Below are 18,583 nucleotides of genomic sequence, written 5' to 3' on the forward strand. Positions count from 1 at the left end.
ACTGCCATCATGCTAGCTGACAGAGGAGAAGGCTGGGCTTATTGTGATTCCCCTTCCCAAGTTCTCGTTCTTCTCCTACTGATCTAGCACAGACCAAGCAGTCATTCTTGTGTACAACTTTTATGTGGGGCTCATGGGTGTCTATGATACATAAATTTACAGTTCTTGACCCTCAAAGTCCAAAGAGCAAGAGGCAGTGTGGTCCTTGAGGTAGAGTCCAGGATGGGGGGTGGTGACCAGCACTCTTGGGGAGACAGTTCTTCTGGGAGAAAGGTCAAAGGGCCTCGACATTTCTCATACCTCTCTGAAAAGGAAGGAGGTAGATGTTAGGTCAATGGCAATGGGAGAGTGAGGGTCAGGAATGAGGTGAAGGAGGAGGCTGGGGTCCTGCCCTGCCTTGGTCTCTGCTCTGCACTGCCCTCTTTCTATCCTGCCACCCTGCCTCCCCCAACTCCGTACTGCCCTTCTTCCCTCCCATGCCAGCTTTCCTTTAGCACTTACGAAGTGGACAGGGGGGTGTCCAGCTTTATGATGTGATGCCCACGCATCCTCTGCAGCTGGGCCCGAGTCAGCTTCCGAGGTCTGCTGTCCCTAGGCTCTGGGGCTCCCTCAATCCTTTGGCTGGCCAATTCCTCTCGGATCTCCCTGAGCATGTCCTCAGCCCGGAGTGGGCGGGAGCAGGGGCTGTAGCCAGGGCCTAGGAAGAGAGGCCCCTCATCTTCCTCTGAGGACTCCCAGGGGCTTTCTCCAGCAGAGTCAGTGTGGTTCGGGGAGGAAGGGAGCTGCCCCCGAAGTTTGGCTCTGTGCAGGGTTTCTGCCACCACGTTCCTTCCTGCTGAGGACCCATCTTCCTCCTCTGACCAGGTAGGTGGGTCTACCCTCGGAAGACTGCCCCCTCTTTGGATCCCTTCTGGCAGTTCAGGGGCACTTCGGCGTTGGGGCGCTTGGGGGTCAGCTGGCTGGGGGCGCAAAGGCACATTTCGAAGATCCAGGGTGGAGAAGGTAAGCCGAGGGTCCCGCTTAAGAGCCCTGGGGCGCAGACGGCTTAGCCGAGAGTGGGATGCCTTGGGGGAGCTTGACATCAAAGTGCCATAGCCAGAGTCTGAGGTATCATCTGGTACAGAGGGAGCATCTTCATCTGTATCTTCAGTCACCACAAGGTGGGGGATGATGACGGTGAACTCAGGAGTCCTACAACGAATAACAAATGGTCAGACTCAGATACTTAGGGGTCAAGTTCATGCCTAGATGTCTCTCTGGATTACTCCATCCAGAAAGGGCTCCTTCTCCGAACTTCTCTCCTTATTTCCCTTACATGGCTCGGATTGTTTTTCTCATCTCACCAGCTACACCTTGCACTCTAAAATAGCTTGCGCTTCCTCTAAGCCATTTTATCCATAGAACCTGGTCTCGGACCTTGTATAAATAGGTGGTCAGAGTGGATCTAGAGCTGGGGGTTACTCAATTATGCCCCGATGATGGGTTCTTCTTTTCTCCATAAGCATGTTGCTAAGCAGCTGTGTTGTCCTGGATGAATGTCTTACACTCTGGGGATTGGACTTGCTGCAACCCTACAGTTCTGATATTCTGCATACCCATACCTACCTGCTCATTCTGAAGCCTGCTCCTTGCAGGGAGTTCATGTGTCATATTTCTGTTTTTTTTTACTCCGTGCCCATTGTAGACTCCCCCTAGGCTGGCTGACCCTTATAGCCTGTCCCATGCATTCCTTCATATGGCTGGCACCAACCTACTCTACTCCAGCTTGCAGCCTGTGTTCCTCTATTCGTGTAGTTCCCTAAGGTCGTACTATCACTTCTCAACCGTTTGGATTTCTCCTCTTCCCTTCTTTGCCAGTGATCCCCTCCTTTGTTGGTGCTTGTAGGTCTTACCTCCCCTCAGCACTGCTTTGAGAGCCCTCTGGGGAAGGCGTGGAGGGCCTGGTGCTGGGGGACTCCCTGCCTTGGTCCCGGTAGAGGGCCAGGAGCTCCCTCTTCTGTTGGACGTACTCCTCTGCCTTCAGTTTCTGCAGGGCAGCCTGGTGAGGGTGGGGAGGACTTCATTATTAAGAATTCTAATTTACTGAGCACTTGCTGTATGCTAGGCACTGTGTAAGTGCTTTCCATACATTATCTAGTTTAACCCTCACAATACCCCTCTGAGGCAAATATGTTTACCCCTACCTTAGTAGTGAGAAATGGAGTCTGGAAGGTTAAGTAACTGTTGAGGGATAGTTTTTGAGTAAGAAAGCAGGGTGGTGACTGGGTTCGGTGGCACCAAACTCTAGAGCTGGTGCTTGGGAAGAGTGGGAGGAACAGAATGGCCTTTTCCACCTGTATACTCCCTGCTTCTCATGACCCTTTGGTAGACTCTCAGATGTGCACCCTCCTTCAGGCTGATTGGAGTATTGGTGACATAAGTGCTCTGAATGTTATCAGCTTCAAGTTACTCTTTGAGAGCATCCTTCTCCCCCCACTTGGACCCCTGCCCTGAAGCTGGAAGGTGCAAAAGGCAGAGGGTGGGTAGGAGCAGGATTTGTCCTAGGCTGCAAACTCTGCTGCTCTTTAGAGGGGAAAGCACAACTGTCTTTGGAAGGATGAGAAGAGGATACATTATATGGTCGGCCTGCCTTCCTTGTTTTTATACAGCTGCATCAGAATAAAATAGTGACATCTGAGAAGTGATTTACAAAGTACCTCCACATGCAAGTTGTCATTTGCTTACACACCACCACTCTGCAGGGTGCAAGACAGTTGCAGTGACTTGCTCAAGGTTGCACAGGTACAGAGGAGCAGAGCTGGTCAGGGCCACTCTCTTTAAGTCCAAGTTCAGTAACTGCATAGATTTTCAAGGGCAGCCTTGAAAGGTCAAGAGTTACTTAAAGATGCTAGCTTGGGGAGGAGACAACAGAACCTGGGGAGAGGTTGTAGGTGGAGACTTAGCAAGAGGTGGGTAGAGGTGGCTACTGTGGGCTGCACTGAGATCAGTACTTACTTGCATGTTGTTAAAACTCTGAAGCACTTCCTCAGAGCTGGTAAGGAAATGCTGCAGCCCAAGCTCCACCCCCCACCTCCTCCAAGCACAACAGGGACCTTTAGTACTAACCCCCACTCCCACAGCTTCACACCCCCTCCACGATGCTCCATTAAGATTCTCTGATTACTTATTAGTTGTTCCATATTTTTAGTTTCTCCCCAGCTTGAGTTAGAGGAGCCAGCAACTTTTGGGCTTTTCCAAAGCTTCTCCAGAAATACTGGGGGCAGCTGGGTCAGGACAAGAGGCATGTTGGAGAAATGAAGAACAGGGATAGGAAAGTGACATTAGGCTGATATCTCTAATTCTTTCCCTGGCTCTCTAGTCACTCAGCCAGAACATAGGATGGTGTTTGGGGGCAGGAAACTAACACACCAAGGCCAAGTCCTGTGACCACCCCCTCTTCTCCCGGCCTCATTTCCCAACTCAGTGTGGGTTGAGAGAAGGAATGAGAAAAAGGAGAGTGGAAGGGCTGTGGCAGCCTGCTTATCCTGATGAGATGCAATGCCCTTTTGCCCCATGTTCAAGTTTGTGTTTGGAATGCCCAGGATAGGGATGCAGTGTGGAAGGAAAAAATGGGAAAGGAGAGGGGGTGTCTGTAAGGAACATCAAACGCAAGCATCTCCACTACCCTTGCCTCTTGCCCTTCCTAGGAAGCAGTGGGAAGGTGGGGGAAACCTTGAGTGTCAGGCCCAGGACTACCAGCTACCTCAAAACCTCTCCAGAAGCCCTGGGAGGATTTTCTCAGTTTGGGTAAGAGGAGAGGATGGAAGGACAGTGTAGGAAAGGAAGAGAAAACTGGTAGTCGAGCTGGAAGGTGACATCCTCACACAGCTGGGAAAAGGAAGGAAGAGCCCCCAGCAGGATTCATCTTTCTTTGTCCATGGCGAGGCCTGGAGAGGCAATGCTTCCCCTCCCTGAAGTTTCAGGGTGGCTCCAGATTCACCGTTCCCTTCCTGGAGCTCCCTGACACTGGCCTAAATGGGTCACCAGAAGGTCCTTGCTGACTTCCTAAGTGACAGATGTGAATGTGTTTCCCCAGCCCTGGCACCACTGCTCACCCCTTTCTTCTAAAGAGGACAATGACAGACATTCATGGAGTGCCCATGAAGTGCAGGGTCTTGTGCCAGGCCCTTTAGATAATTTTCCATCTACCCCATGTGATAGTTTCCATTATTACTGTGGTTCTCCAGATGAAGGCCAAGTGGGCTAACTTACCTAAGAACACAGGTAGCTACCAGTGGCGGCTGCAGGCTCTGGATTCTCTTTGGACCCTGACTCTTCCCCTCAGCTGCTTTCTTCAGCCTGACCTGCTTTTATTTCCTGCTTTCATCTTTGACAGCGCTTTCTGTTCCCTTTATTGGTTCCTTTTCCTCTTCCCAACAGCTAAATATGGGCATCTATCCAGATTCAGTCTCTACCCAGTTGACAAGCTCATTTTCTCTAAAAGTATAAGCCGCTTCTACTAGGCCCACTAGGGCCTTCATCTAGGAAGAAACCTCAATATTTCTGCAAGGGAGAAAGTGAAAAGACAGATCCCTGGGGTTGCTTGATGAAGGGGACCAGTAGATGCTACTACCCTCTTCCATTTTGAAACTTATGTTAGCTGGGCTTGGTAATGCCACCTGTAATCTCAGCTACTCAGGAGGCTGAGGCAGGAGGAGTGCAAGTTTGAGACCAGCCTCAGCAATTTAGGGAGAACCTGTCTCAAAATAAAACAAAAAGGGCTGTGGATGTAGTCCAGTGGAGGAGCACTCCCTGGGTTCAATCTCTAATACCTTAAAAGATTGATGTTAATTGAGAAAAAAAAAAGAATTTGATATGAAATAATAGCAGCAAAACTAAGTATAATGTTGCTTGTTTCTTCAGTTCCTTAAGGGAGGTGGGGAGCCTCAGTATACAGTTTGGTCATAGGTCAGAAATAATCTGTCTCTCAACTTAAAAGAGTGTGACTGCCAGGGGCTAGATAGTTTTGTATATGAATAACAGCAAGTTTTAGTGGTCCCTAGGGATCCTAGAGGAAGAAGGAGCGGGAGGGGTTGTCATAAGACTGGAAAGCAAATGAAGAGAAGAAAGTTCTGAAGAGGAGGGTGGCAAAGAAAAAAGTCTCCCTGCCAGTAATGGTCACCTCTGCCTGCTGTTCTGGGGATGCTTGCTTCCAGTTTCTCCCATAGCTCCCCTAGAATGGTATCCCTTAGCCTTTGGGAAAGCTTCATTAACTACTGGAATGGGGTCAGTTGCCAATCAGTCCTATGCCTGGAACCTGTGTTTAGGACTGGTAAGAAGTGGTATAGAGAGATCCTGCCATGCAGAAAGGGGATTATGGGAGCAGGGGCCAGGGCAGATGGGAGACTACAAAAGCCATTTGCTTCCACTGCTCCAGTCCCCTGCCTTTAACCTCTTGGGGGTTTGTCCCCATGTCATTCAGGTATTCAAGAAAGTTGCAGCCCCATGGATCTGGAGCACACAAAGTGTTTCACCCTAATTTCTCACCTGAATTCTAGGCCCATGTTTCCATATTTCCAAAAGCCCCTAAAATACTCTCATTTGACTATCTCCCACTGCCTCAATTTCAAAGTAAATAGTAGCACCCAGGACTGGGAGTGTAGTTAGCACTTGCCTAGCATTCTTGAAGCCCTGGGTTCAATTTTCAACACTACCAAATAAATAAACAGAATATCACCACCCGTCCCACTCCTTCTAGGAAGTAACAACTAGACAAATAGGCTTCTCTTTCTAATGGTTCCACTCATCAGGGGTCCCCTTGCCAAAGCAGTCCTTCAAACAGAAAGAAGCTTCAGAAGGCCATCATTATCTTTGTACTTGAGTCCTGGAGTTACTCTTACCATTTGCTCACATCAAACCTGTGCTCTAGACTTAGACACATGTGGTCACTGTTCCAAAAGCAAATTCAGCCCCATTGCTCAGGATCTTGCCCAGGGTCTTCTGATTCTTCTGTGCAGGGTCTTGCCCAGCCTTAAAAATTCAACTCCAGGGCTGTGGAGGTAGCTCAGCTGTACAGCCCTTCCTAGCATTCAGAAGGCCCTGGGTTCTATCCACAGCATCACAAAACAAAAACAAAAGAAAACAAAACACAAAAAACTAGCCAACCAACTAAACAAAAAAGTCCAACTCAAAGTTTCAACTTTGTTTGCCCATTCTGTTCCTGTGGTGGGCTGGCAAGCAGTCCCCACCCCCCCCAAATAAGACTGAATCTCCAGAATCTATAAATGTGACTTTATCTGGAAAAAGGGTCTTTGCAGATGTGCAATTTTAAGAATTTTAAGAGAAAATATCAGATTTCAGATGGATTCTAAATCTAATGCCTGGTGTCTTAATAAAAGAAAGGAATGGGGATTTGGACATAGATACACAGAGAAGAAGGTCATGTACAGACTGAGGCAGAAACTGGAGCCAAGAACCACATGGAACTCACCAGAAATTGGAAGAGGCACAGATTGTCCCCTAGAGTCTGGTCAGAAAGCTCTGTCCTGCCAACAATTTGATTTCCTACTTCTATCCCCAGAACTGTGAGAAAAGCAGTTTCTGTTTTTATTTATTTATTTATGGTAATGGGGATTAAACCCAGGGCCTCATGCATGCTAGGCAAAGGCTCTACCACTGAACTTCTTCCTCAGCCTTCTTGTTTTTTTTTTTTAAATTTTGAGTCAGGGTTTTACAAATTGCCCAGACTAGCCTTGAACTTGTGATCCTCCTGTTTCCGCATCCCAAGAAACTGGAATTACAGGCGTGTGCCACTTTGCTAATCCTTCCTTTTTTTTTTTTTTTTTATGGTGTTAGGAATGGAACCCAGGGCCCCGAGCATGCTAGGCAAGTGAGCAAAACCCCCATCCCAGTTTCCGTTTTAAGCCACCAAATTTGTGGTAGCTAATGTAACTTTATTGAGATCTCCCTTTATCCAAACTCCTGCTTTTATCACATACATCTGTCCATGCCACTACCCTGCTTAACACATTGACTGATCCCATGTTTTCTATAGGGCAAAGTTCAAGTTCTTAGCATGATGTGCAGAGATGGGCATGATCTGGTGGCACCTTCCTCCTAGCCTCTCTACTAATGCATCTCCCTTTGTACTTTAGAACTTTGTACTTGCAATGCCAAGCTACCAGGCCAGTGGTTCTCCTGACATGCATGACTTGTATTTCTGTCCTTTTGCTTCTCCATTTGGAATGTCCTTCCTTCTCACCCTTGTACCCCTAACATCTTCCAAGTCTCTCCCAAATGGCCTGTCATTCTGTCATGGCTTCTCAGCCTCCCCTCTCCCTTTCCCAGCAGATCTGCCCTCTCCTAGCTCTCTCCTGTATACATGTTCTATCATTTTTCCACTAATTAATCTAACTGGGCTGTACAGACTTATTGAGGGAATGAATGGTGTTTTATTTATTTTTAAAAATTTCCTGCACTTAGCGTGGTGCTTGTACCCAGCAAGTGCTCCATAAGGGTCTGAATGGGAGAAGAAGTTTAAGTTAATTGTTGCAAAAAAAAGTCAATTGGTGCCCAGTACAGTAGCACAAACCTGTAATCTCATCAGCTCAGGAGGCTGTGAGTTCAAAGCCAGCCTCAGCACTTCTTAGCAAGGCCCTAAGCAGCTCAGTGAGACCCTGTCTCTAAATAAAATATAAAAAAGAGGATGAGGATGTGGCTCAGTGGTTAAGTGTCCCTGGGTCCAATCCCTGGTACCCCCCCCCAAAAAAAATAAGCTAATTGTTTCAGGGCGTGCAAGCCACTCTGCTATGTCCTGGGCTTTCTCAGTGGCTGTCCTGGTACCTGGTCACAGTCTTTCTTAAGAATGGTCAGTGCTCTGTCCCCCTCTGAGGGCACCTGAGTGGCTGGGGGTGAACCCACATCCAGCTGAGGCTCTCTCTTCCTTCCCTCTGTGGCCCCATTCCTGGGCTCCAAAGACATCTGGAGCCTCCCATGACTGACTTTCACCTACCTGGGCTTGCTGGGTCTTTTCCAGCCACCTTGCACGATCTGTGGAACTGGGACAATGTACAACGAGGGCACTTGAGACACACTGGAATTCAGTAAGGTGGATCACCAGGAAGCTGTCTGGGTGGAGGAGAAGGTCGGCTTTAAGGGTCTTATTTGACCTATATGCCAACCCTTCCCTACCTCTCCAAGAAGAAGAGCGAAGGAAAATTTTTCCAGCAGAAGAGACATACTGGGATCTCGCAATGGTCGGCACACAAGCTTCTCCAGCATAAGAGGGGGGCGGATGACCTTGGCTTTGTCCACTTTACGTTGGGGCTTGGTCACCAGGAGCACATCAGAGAAGAGGAACAGGTACACATCCAGCTGCAGTGGGGGCATAGGGGAAAGAGGTCAGCTGGCAAGGTCTGGTCAGGGATCTGGGCTCAGGCGTGTGTGCACAGGAACTAGTGCAGACCGTGGAATGCCAGAGCTGGAAGAGCATCAGTTTGCCCATTTCTCATTTTATAGGCAGGGAGAAGGGCTGGTTCAAGGGCAAACAAACAACCAGAGCTTAGCCAGAACCGTGTTTTCTCCCCAGTGTGCACGTGCGTGTACACACACACACACACACACACACACACACACACACACACACACCAATTTCCCCATTTCCAGCTTTTCTGCCTCCCAACCTGACTTCCTTCCCTGTAGTTCATCTCCCATCTCTTCACTTTTGGCCCACAGCTCCCTCACCTTCCCTTCTCGTCCCTCCTTCACTCTCACAGGTCCCTCCAGCAGCAGCTGCCTGGTGTGCTCAGGGCCAACCCCCAGCATGGGGGACATAAGGTCCAGGGTGCAGAATGGACGCAAGTTCTGAGGGACACAAAGGGGAGGGTATCAGGGCACTGGGCAGGCATGTCTCTACATCCCAACCAAGAGTGGCTTCTTGTTCCTCCACTAGCATCCTCTCTCTCTCTATCCTTCCCCACTTGGAGCTGGAGCAAGCACCCCAGAGTCTCTGTTTTATTCTTTTGAACTCTGCCCCTTGGACCCTCACCACTGGGAAGGAATGATGGGCACACCCTTGGTGGCACCCAAGTACAGGGTGTTCTGACCTCTGTCCCTTCCTTGCCTGGCTTCCCCTTCATCCATTTTCCCTGGGACCTTATATTTTCTGAGCCACCTTCCCTCTGCCCTCTTACCTTTTCCACTTCCTCGCTGGATGCCTCTAATACCTCGTAGTTCCCAATGCGCTGAGCTGCAGCCACCAAACTCTCCTGCTCTTCGCCTTGGCGGACCTGACCATTGATGTGTCGAAGGAACGACTCCACAGCTGCAATCTCAGTTGGGAGTGGGGGTGCAGAAGGAGGTGTAGCTCAGCTCAGCTCAGTCCTGTATTCTACACAGCCCACCCATCCAATGACAACCACAGCATTCCAACACAGCCCAACGAGTGGGTGTCACACGAGGAACAAGACCCTCAAGAGTGCATGGAAATCAGTTCCCACCTAGCCGTCCCCAAACCTGTGGTTCCCAAATCCACCTGAACACCTACCATAGCATCCAGGGCCTCTCGGACTCGGGCCTCGGGGCTCCTTTTGAGCACAGCCTGCAGCAGCAGCGGGTACTTGGTGATGCGCTGGTGGGGCTTGATAAGTAAGTCGCCCAGCATCTGCCTCCCTGAGCGCTTGTGCTTCTCACACCACTGCCAGGGGAGGTGAGTGGGGGCTCAGGAGTTTGCAAGAAATCTCCCATCCACCCTTGCGACTAACTCAGCCTTGGACCCAGCTGGAGACTGGGGATGACTGGGCTGTCTAATCGCACCCCTCCCCCTTCAGGCACCACCTCTCCCACCTGAACGAAGGTGTGGAAGAGAAGGTTAGTGTCTTGCTGCTCCCGGGCGTAAGCCATGATCTGCTTCACTCTCAGGCAGTACTGGACGTAGGGCTGGAACCACTGGCCAAACTGGAAGGACAGATGTAGGGTCAGGGAGCAAGCAGGTGGAAGAAGGTCATAAATACAGACTCTGTCTGCAGAACAAGGGAGCAGGGTGCTGGGAGATCCTCATGTAGCCCCTTCATGAAGTTCCTGCCAGTCTCCATCTCCACGTTTGCTCTCATGGCCAGGTCCTTCTCTCAGTCCAAGCAGGAGCTGAAGCCCAGAGAAATGGACCACACCTTAGAGCTCCTGTCCACAGGGCCTGCTGTGCCCTGCTCCTCTGGACTTATTCTCCCATCATCAATAATTCAGCTAGACTGTTTCAGGACACTTTAGCTCCTATTTCTGTGAACTGCAGGTTGCCCAGAAGTCTTATTCCTATGGAAGCGGGTGTCCAAAGCACTCAGGAAACCACCACCCTACCACTGTAATCCCTGGCAACATTCTCCTGCAGGGCCTACATTTATTTCAATTGGGTAGCACAATAGAAGAAAGACCCCACAGGCCCCCCCCCACATTTTTACTTTCTTTTTTTTTTTTTCTTGGTACAGGGAATTGAACCCAAAGGCTCTTTACCACTGAGCTACATCCCCAACACTTTTTAGTTTTGATTTTGAGACAAGATTTCACTAAGTTCTGTGTCCCCCAGACGCTGGCCTCAAGCTTGCAATCCTCCTGTCTCAGCCCCCCGTGTTGATAGGATTACAGATGTGCACCACTGTGCCCAGCACTTAGGCTCCATTCTTGGACCCAACGATTGTTGATGGATCTCTGTCTGAGAACTAAGATTTTATAGTTGACAAGCCTGTAGGTGTAACTCTTCCCTGGGAAAGCTGCATTTTCGTTTCATAAGGGCCTGTAGATAACTTGTGGAATGGAGTTCAGCAGGGAATGATATCTGGGGATAAGGACTGTGCCCCGTGGGCCCCTCGAACCACAGAGAGATTTGAATCCTACGGGCAGCACCCTCTGGGCTCTCCCAGTCCTACCCTCTCCAGGCTTCATCCGGCCTTACCATCAGAAAGCCATTTTGTAGCCTGATGGGATCCAGAGGCTGGCCTGAGGCCCGAGTCTCCTCCAGGAAGGGTTCTAGCACCTCTTCCCAAAACCTCCGATGGGCTCGAATCAGGCTGGGGACATTTCCAAACAGGGTCTCAGCTGACACCTGGAGGAAGGAGCAGAACTCTCAGCAACAGGCCTTTGGCGGGTCACTCTCAGGCAGCATTGGCAGGGTCAGGTGAGGCCCCCGACCTGGGGTAATGGGGAGTGAGGGAGGGGTGCGCCAGACTGTGAGCCTAGAAGATTTAAGGGGCTCCAGCTGTCTTTTCTAGTCTGTGGCACTTCAGCCTCAGTGGGTTTAAGGCCTGACAAATTGGGGGACCTGTGGCCTGCTGTAGGTCTAGAGAAAACAGGGAGTGTGGAGGGCAGGGGTGTCCCAGAAAATGAGGCAGTGGGGATTTGGACTGGGCAGCCTAATGTGTTCCATGAGCCCGTCCCCGCCCTCACCCACCAGTTCCCACTCACCTCCATCAGCAGTCCCACTCGCTGCAAGTTCAGCAGACCAGCAGCTAGGAGCTGGATGCAGGAAGAGGGACAAGGATCTCAGCACCTCGTCTCCCTCCTCTCTAAGCCCCAGCCTAATCCTTCAGGGTCACCTCCACCCCCACTAACTTTGACCTTTCTTCCCCTCATCCTACGCGGGTCTGCAGTCCGGAGGATCTCTTGGAATCCTGCCCCTCCAGTGACCTGTCCCTTCTGATTTGAGAGGATGGGGATAATGCAAGGGAGATGGGTAGACGGGTGGAGGTGGGACTGTGGCTGGGGCTGAGGGACTCACATCGGTCATGATCTTGAGTTTTCTCACGTAGATCAACTCAGTAGTGAGGAGCTCCCACAGAGCTTCTTGCTGGTGGCACTGCTCCCGACTCATCTCCTGGGTGAGGACAGTGCTGGTTCAGTTAGGGAATGATAAGAACAGCAGGTGCCATTTATGAAGTGCTACTGGATCCACTTCACAGGTTCTGAGCAATCTATACATGACCTTTTAATTCTAAACCAGTCCTCCAATACGTAAAGTGGCATTATCACCATTTTACATATGATGCTACAGAGGCTGCCAGAGGTCCTCTGTCCTGACCAAAGTCTCACTAGTAAGTGGCAGAGGGCTTCAAATGACAAGTTGTCTTCAAATCCTTTTCCCTCCTGGCCCTCTATCCCAAGGCTTGAAGGTCATCCCTATTCCCTCCTCTAGGGAAGAAGTGAGATGTGTGCATATGTGTATGTCGGAGGGTGTCTTTCTTTGTGTTTGTCATACTATCGGGACAGACATTATCTCAAACTTACCTTGTGCCCAGGCACCAGTTCTCTCCAGGACTTCTCGATGGTCACACCACTGTCACCACCCTCTCCTATCTCCCAGTACTGTCGGTCCTCAGGGGGCAAGCGGGGCATCCCGAACATGCTGAACGTGTGGAGCCTCAACTCTAGCTCATGGGCCTTGGTAACTTCCTAGGAGAGCCGAGAAGGGGAACAATTGGCTTCATTCTTAGTACCCAGCCTGCTTGGCTCTGGGAGGGCAATGAGTACATGTGTGTGTCCGCCATGGGAGGTGGAAAGCAGCTCTGAGTATGAGTGGGAACACAGAGGCCTGGAGGGACAGGGATCACCCTGATTGGAATGGGGAATGGGTGTTACTGGAAAGTAACTGGAGAGGTGCCTTGGTTTGCAGAAAGATCCCTGGACTGGGAGGTCTGATCAGGGCACCCTAACCAGAAATATACCTTCTAGGAGTCTCCTGATTCAGAACAGGGGTACAGGGGCAGGATTATACTCTTCAGAGGAGCCTTCAAGTGGAGACCAGAATATGGCTTAAGGAATCAGTAGTCTCAGCTAACATTTTGACATTTGCTCATAAAATGGACATTTTTAAGAAAAAACATGACTTAAATTTTACAATTGTTTTTGGTACCAAATAATGTAGGCAACAGATATTGCTGACCTTCACTCTATCTGCAGTGTGGCTTGGGAGGAGAGGGGTGAGGCTCACAGCTGGGGTGAGGGATACTGTAAGACCTGGTAAATTCTGCAAACAGAAATTTGAATATTAATAGTTTATACTTCAAGTTATATCAAAATGTCTTGAGTCAAAGTCACTTGGTCTAATGCATGGGCCAAGTAGAAAAATATTCCAGAAATAGTCTCTGGATAGAGCTGTGTCTGATTCTGATTTCTTCTTCTTCTTCTTCTTCTTCTTCTTCTTCTTCTTCTTTTTTTTTTTTATTTTGAGACAGTCTTGCTAAGTTGCCCAGGTTAGACTTAAACTCGCAGAACCTCCTGCCTCAGCATTTGAGTTGCTGGGATTACAGGTAGGTGCCACTGTACCATGCCGGTGTCTGATTTCTTGGAGGGGTGCCAGGCAGAAGCCCCCTAAGCCAGTGCTCTCAGCACCAGGGGCTAGCTGAGCCTGATTATCTGTGGATGCCTTTGCAGTTGGGGCTATAAGCATGGGAATGGGAGCAAAGGGACCCCTTACCTTGAGTTTCGGGGAGTGAGGTGGGCCAGGTCCCAAATGACCTCCATGCTTCTTCTCGAGCTCTTGTTCTCGCAACATCAAGGGAGACAGGCCTCGGGAAGGGCCAGAACCCTTAACGAAGGGGACATAGTGCGGGAAGCGACGGCGGCTGGGATCCTGGGGGAGGAGCAGGGGAATTCTGGGGGTGCCGGAAGTACCAGAGAGGCAGGGGTGGGGTTTGGCTCTAAGCATCATCCCCCATCTCTGCAAGTTGGGTTGGCTCATCGCTCCCCTCAAACCAGTTTGGTGTGGGCTGCTGCTGCACTGAGTCACCAGGGAGACCAAGCTGTGTTGGGCAGGGACATGTCAACCTGACTCCTTGAATGGGCCTCAGGGCAGAAGCAGGGGGCCTCTTCCAGAGTAGGCACAGAGGCACATGCATATGCCCGGGCTCTGGAGTGTGTGCCCCTGTGTCTGCCTGTTTATATGCATGTTCTCTGCAGGGACAACACAGTGCATGCCGCATTCTGAGTTCCGCATGACCTCCCTTGTTTGTGGCCAGCCTCCTTCACACGTGAGGATGATAGCTCACACATGTGGGCCTCCTCCCTGGGGGCATGTAGCCCATGTCCTCTCCTGCTGGGAGCGGCTCTTTCTGTGTAAGAGGTTGAGACCATAGCCACAAGTCTCCTCCCAGGGCAGGCCTGGTCACATTCCTTGATCTGCCTGTGGCCTGAATTTTACCCCACGTACTTCCTAATGTCCCTTCCTGCCCTCAGCCTGGGAGAATCCCCATCTCCAAGGGCCAAATCGTCCTCCAAAGAGGCAGAGGATATCCCCAGTCAGAAGAAGAAGAGTTCTCAAGGTGGAGGGGAAGCCTTGAGCTGAGGGACAGCAGGAGCTCCAGCTTCCTCACCTGCTTCCTGGACCAGGCTTGGAGGTGGGCCAGGCAGGTGGAGCCAGGGGTGGAGCCAGGGTAGGTCTCCACACCCTCCCCCTTTAGGAGAGCAGGGACACCCTGAACCTTTGCTCTTCCTCAGTCCTGACTCACAGGGAGGCAAGCCTCAGGGAGCCCTCTGACTCCTCCCAAGTGGAGGCAGGAGACTGGGAGGTACCATTCCCACAACTCTAAGCCTCAGACCTGTCTTACAGCACCTCCTCTGTGAGCCTGGCTTCTCCTGGCTTTCTGCCTTTCTCTAGGACTGGGGTGTGAAGTACTGGGAACTGAGCCCAGGTACTGCCCTCCTCTCCCCCGCAGCCTGGGGAAGAAGAGGAGGGTGAAGGACAAGAATAGAGCAGCCTATGAACTGTAAGGGGACAGTGACTTCAAAGCCTGGGTGTCCTCCCTCCTGCCCCACCCAGGTCACCCTCAGGGCACAGCCTAGACTCACCAGTACAGGGCTTCCTCGAGAATAGAGACCGCCAGCAGGGCTTTGGGTAGAGGCCTGACGCCGGCCCCCATAAGTCTCAATGCGGGAGGCCACGAGGCCCTGGAGGGGACTCTCATCTGGAGGACTAAAGCCCTGCATCCCTTCTCTTCTGGGTCACCTCCAAAGGGTCATAGCTCCATGGTCCAGGAGAAGGGGGGAGGTCCCCTCAGGCTATAAGAGAGAAGAGAAAGGAATGAAAGGGCCAGGTTATATCAGAGGGTAGCATCAGCTTGGAGACCAAGGAGAAGGGCAAGAAGACGGAGTACAAGGGACAGGATCAAGGCTTGATCACTTATTGGCAGGTGGGAGTGAGGCGGGTGATGGCTGCCTCATGGTGGGGATAGGATATGCCAGGCACATGCTGGGTAGAAAGCCCTTTGGAGATAAACATTCTCCCTCATATGTATGCACATTTAGGTACAAGCTCTCACATTGGCCTCAAAGGATGCTGTGGTTCAAAGAGTAGCTGGGAGCAAGGGCCACAGCCAAGTCCCTGTGTTCTGGATGCCCCCAGTGGAAGGATTACCCTTACGCTTAGATACATGTCCCCTTCCCCATAAGTAGCCTTGTAGAAGATGCAGGGAGGCCATGGGTAAGGTGGGCTGGGGGTGGCCAGAGACTGTTCAGCCTGCCATCATTTTAGTGCAGTCTGTGAGCTAAGAATGTTACATTTTTAAATAGTTGAAAAAGTCAAAAGAAAAATACCATTTTGGCAAAAATGAAAATTATATGATATTCAAATTCAGTGTCCATAAATACAGTTTTATTGGAAAATAGCCACCTTTACTCATGTACTGTCTATAATAGCTTTCCTGTTAGCTGTGACAGGCTGGACCGTATAGGTTGCAAAGACTAAATATTTAGTATTTGGCCCTTTACTGGAACATTTGCCCCTTCCTTACCTGGACTCTCCAGGCCACAGACAGGGAGGCGAGGTGAGGCAGCTATCAGGCAGCAGGCCTTAGAGATTGGCCCCAGGAGAAGAGCTCTGGTCTCCGACTACCTTTGGTCCCCAACCTTTTGGGGACACCACCATAGAGCTGGGAGCCAGGTGGGGCTCCATTCCTCCTTCCTCAACCTGAATAGAAGACCCACCCTCTGAGTTGGCAGAATTTGGAGAGGCCTCTTAAAGGGGGGGGGAGCTCTGACGCTGTGCAGATACGTGCTGGCCCCCCACCAGGTGGGCCTGAGGCCCCTTCTCAGTTCTCTTCTCTTACTTTTTCTCATTTATGAGCAGAAGAGAAAAAGACTCTTTGTCTCTCCTGCCCCCTCTCATTAACCTCCTCTTAAGAGCTGTCTCCCTCTCATTTCTTCCTCCCTACCTAGGGTCTTTTTTTCAGCTTTGGCCCGGGCTTCCTTTCCTTCCACTCTCAGAAAGCTAGGCCTCCTCCCTGCACCCCAGTTCCCAGGCCCCCTGTCCCCTGCTCGCCCCGCCCACCCCTCTCCGTCCGCCCGCGTTCCCGCAGCTCACCTGTGCGCTCAGGTGTCCCAGCGACCACTGCCCTCTCTGTCGGCCCCCGCCCGCGGGGCTCTGGGTCGCTGTCAGCAGCTCTGGCGATGGCAGCCCTGTTGCCCAGCCTGGGACTGGGACCCAGCGGCCCGCGGGACCGGGACAGCTCTGGGCCGGGCGGGGAGGGGAAGGTGGAGAGAAAGGGGCGGGGATGCGGGATAACCCCGCCCCCTCACCGCTGGCACTGCACCTGAGGACGCACCCCCGGCCCGGAGCGACAGAGGAGTCCCCGCTCCCAACACAGCCATCACCTCCTGGGCGGAGGGAGCTTACTTCTCAGTGCGTTCCTTTCCCTTATTCCTTCGCATCTAAACTAACCACCCGCCTGACCCAGGCGGGAGGGCTGGAACCGCACGCCACCGCCGCTAGTGCGCCATCTCTTCCCAGCCAGACCCCCGCGAGGCGCCAGAGTAATGAGAGATAAATGAGAGGCTGGGCGCCGCTGGTAGAAGGCGACAAGAGTAATGACCGAGTGACTTGTGGCAGGTGCCCACCTCCCTTTTTGGGCGCATTGCGTGGGTGGCTCTCCTACTCCTCCAAGACTGTTAACCAGAACAGGGGAAGTGGCCTGCCTACAGGACAGGCATGGGGGCCTGGGGACCCTAGGCGCCCTCGCTGTTCTCTGAGTCCAAAGTGTGGCCCTTATCTCTTTGTAGGCCCCGCTGGCCTGTCCAGGCACTCAGGTGGAAGACTGTCTCTGAACTTTGCCTTTGCGACAGACATAGGGTCAGGTGCCAGGCTGAGACCTGACCCAACACTTCTAAGTGTTATCTAAGACTGGGGTGGAAAGAAGAGGGGGACATGGGGATACCCTCCTTCCTCACTGGGCCTCATGGACCCACTTTGGGCTTCCCAAGGGCCACCCAGCAACTACTGCAGCTGCTAAAATAGACACTGCGTTAGAAACCGCCCTGGCTGGACTGTATGTAAAGGACCACTGTTTCATATCCCCTTGTCATGGCACTTAATCTGTCAGAAGCACTAGATGTTTGAAATCAGGGTTGTCCTGTGGATGTGTGGTCATTATAATCTTATAATCATGAAGCTGAAAGGCCTGTAGTGGGGACTGGGCAGGTCTGAGGTGCTGTCCTGTGATCTCCCTCCTGTCAGTGAGCTATACAATGACAGCACCCAATCACTTCTGTTTATAAGATATCCTGAAGTTCATGAAATACTTTCAGAAGTGGAATCTCTCTGAGTTACCAGGGGAAAGGGTCTCCACCCTCTTTTCACATCTAGCATATTAAGCACATCAGTAATCAGAAGGTTCTAGTCTTCACTGACTGGTGGCTCCATTTAGTCTGGGGGAAGAATTTATCACTAAAGAGTTTCTAATTTTATGTTTTCTGTCCCCAGCCTCAGATTTGCCCTCCAGTGTCCTTTCCCCTTTCCTTACTTGCCTTATTTCTTTCTTTTTGTGGTACTGAGAATTGAACCCAGGCGCACTCTACCACTGAGCTATATCCCCAGCCCTTTTTAGTTTGAGGCAGGGTCTTGCCTCCAGAGGCTGGCCTCTAGCTTGTGACCCTCTTGCCTCAGCTTCCTGAGTAGCTGGGATTACAGGAGGGTGCCACCATGCTTGGTTCCCAGTGTCCTTTTTTGAGCTTAATGTTGTGATGGCTTTGTACCTCTGTACTTCTAGATCCCCGAATTCTGCCTCCCACCTGCCAGTTAATCAGCAGGACCAGTTTTAGAGGAAGAACTTGGTGGGACAGGAACTGCAGTGGCAAGCCATCAGTGTTTACTGGTTCCTAGCCCCTTTCTCTCCCTACTCACTGTGTGTGTTTTGTGAGAGCTCAACAATAAGAGCAAGAGAGACAGGGATGACAAGAATACCCATGAGGGAGAGAGAGTTAATGGACTAAAAGGTGGTGATTACTGGCAGTATTAAATGACACCCCAGAGACGGCCGGTGCCAAGGGCTCCTAGCCTCTCTTCCCACTCTCCCAAAAGGAGGTAGAAGGAGGAGCAAGAGGGAAATTGAAATTGAGAGGACACTAGAGGCAAGCCTGGGCTTACAATGCTCTGGGGTGAGCTGGTGAGGCTGGCCCAGTGCACCTAGGAAGAATTAACCCTTTCCCTTCCCTCAAGGCTGAAGTCCAGTCTCCACCCAACAGTGCCCCAGGACCTATCTTCAGCCTCCCTGGGAGGAGAAGTTCCCAGGGAAAGCTGGAGTCTAGAAGCCAAGGTGTGGCAGGCACAGGTGTGTGGGCTGGTAGGCAGGGC

At 51.3% G+C, this 18,583-nt stretch overlaps 1 protein-coding gene across 4 annotated transcripts; it reads right to left on the bottom strand.

Moving 5' to 3' along the window:
• Positions 1-104: 104 nt before the first annotated feature.
• On the bottom strand, positions 105-16,630 carry Plekhg6 (pleckstrin homology and RhoGEF domain containing G6). Of its 4 annotated transcripts, XM_021735284.3 has the most exons (18): positions 16,319-16,550; positions 15,750-15,925; positions 14,809-15,018; positions 13,439-13,594; positions 12,905-12,988; positions 12,250-12,414; positions 11,744-11,839; positions 11,431-11,481; positions 10,922-11,071; positions 9,823-9,933; positions 9,524-9,673; positions 9,171-9,308; positions 8,722-8,841; positions 8,220-8,352; positions 7,991-8,106; positions 1,893-2,038; positions 502-1,191; positions 105-304 (listed from the first exon to the last, which is right to left on the bottom strand). In XM_021735284.3, exons 3-18 carry the CDS (start codon positions 14,944-14,946, stop codon positions 295-297), a joined length of 2,454 nt encoding a protein of 817 aa, XP_021590959.2. In that variant the 5' UTR covers positions 14,947-15,018; positions 15,750-15,925; positions 16,319-16,550; the 3' UTR covers positions 105-294. The 4 variants fall into 4 exon arrangements, with proteins under 4 accessions (XP_021590959.2, XP_040136999.2, XP_077871482.1 ...); XM_040281065.2 differs by lacking the exon at positions 15,750-15,925 and having other exon boundaries at positions 16,319-16,551; XM_078015356.1 differs by lacking the exon at positions 12,905-12,988 and having other exon boundaries at positions 16,319-16,546.
• Between the last annotated feature and the right edge of the window lie 1,953 nt (positions 16,631-18,583).

This window comes from Ictidomys tridecemlineatus, chromosome 6 (assembly GCF_052094955.1).
Source record: "Ictidomys tridecemlineatus isolate mIctTri1 chromosome 6, mIctTri1.hap1, whole genome shotgun sequence".
Taxonomy (NCBI): Eukaryota; Metazoa; Chordata; class Mammalia; order Rodentia; family Sciuridae; genus Ictidomys; species Ictidomys tridecemlineatus.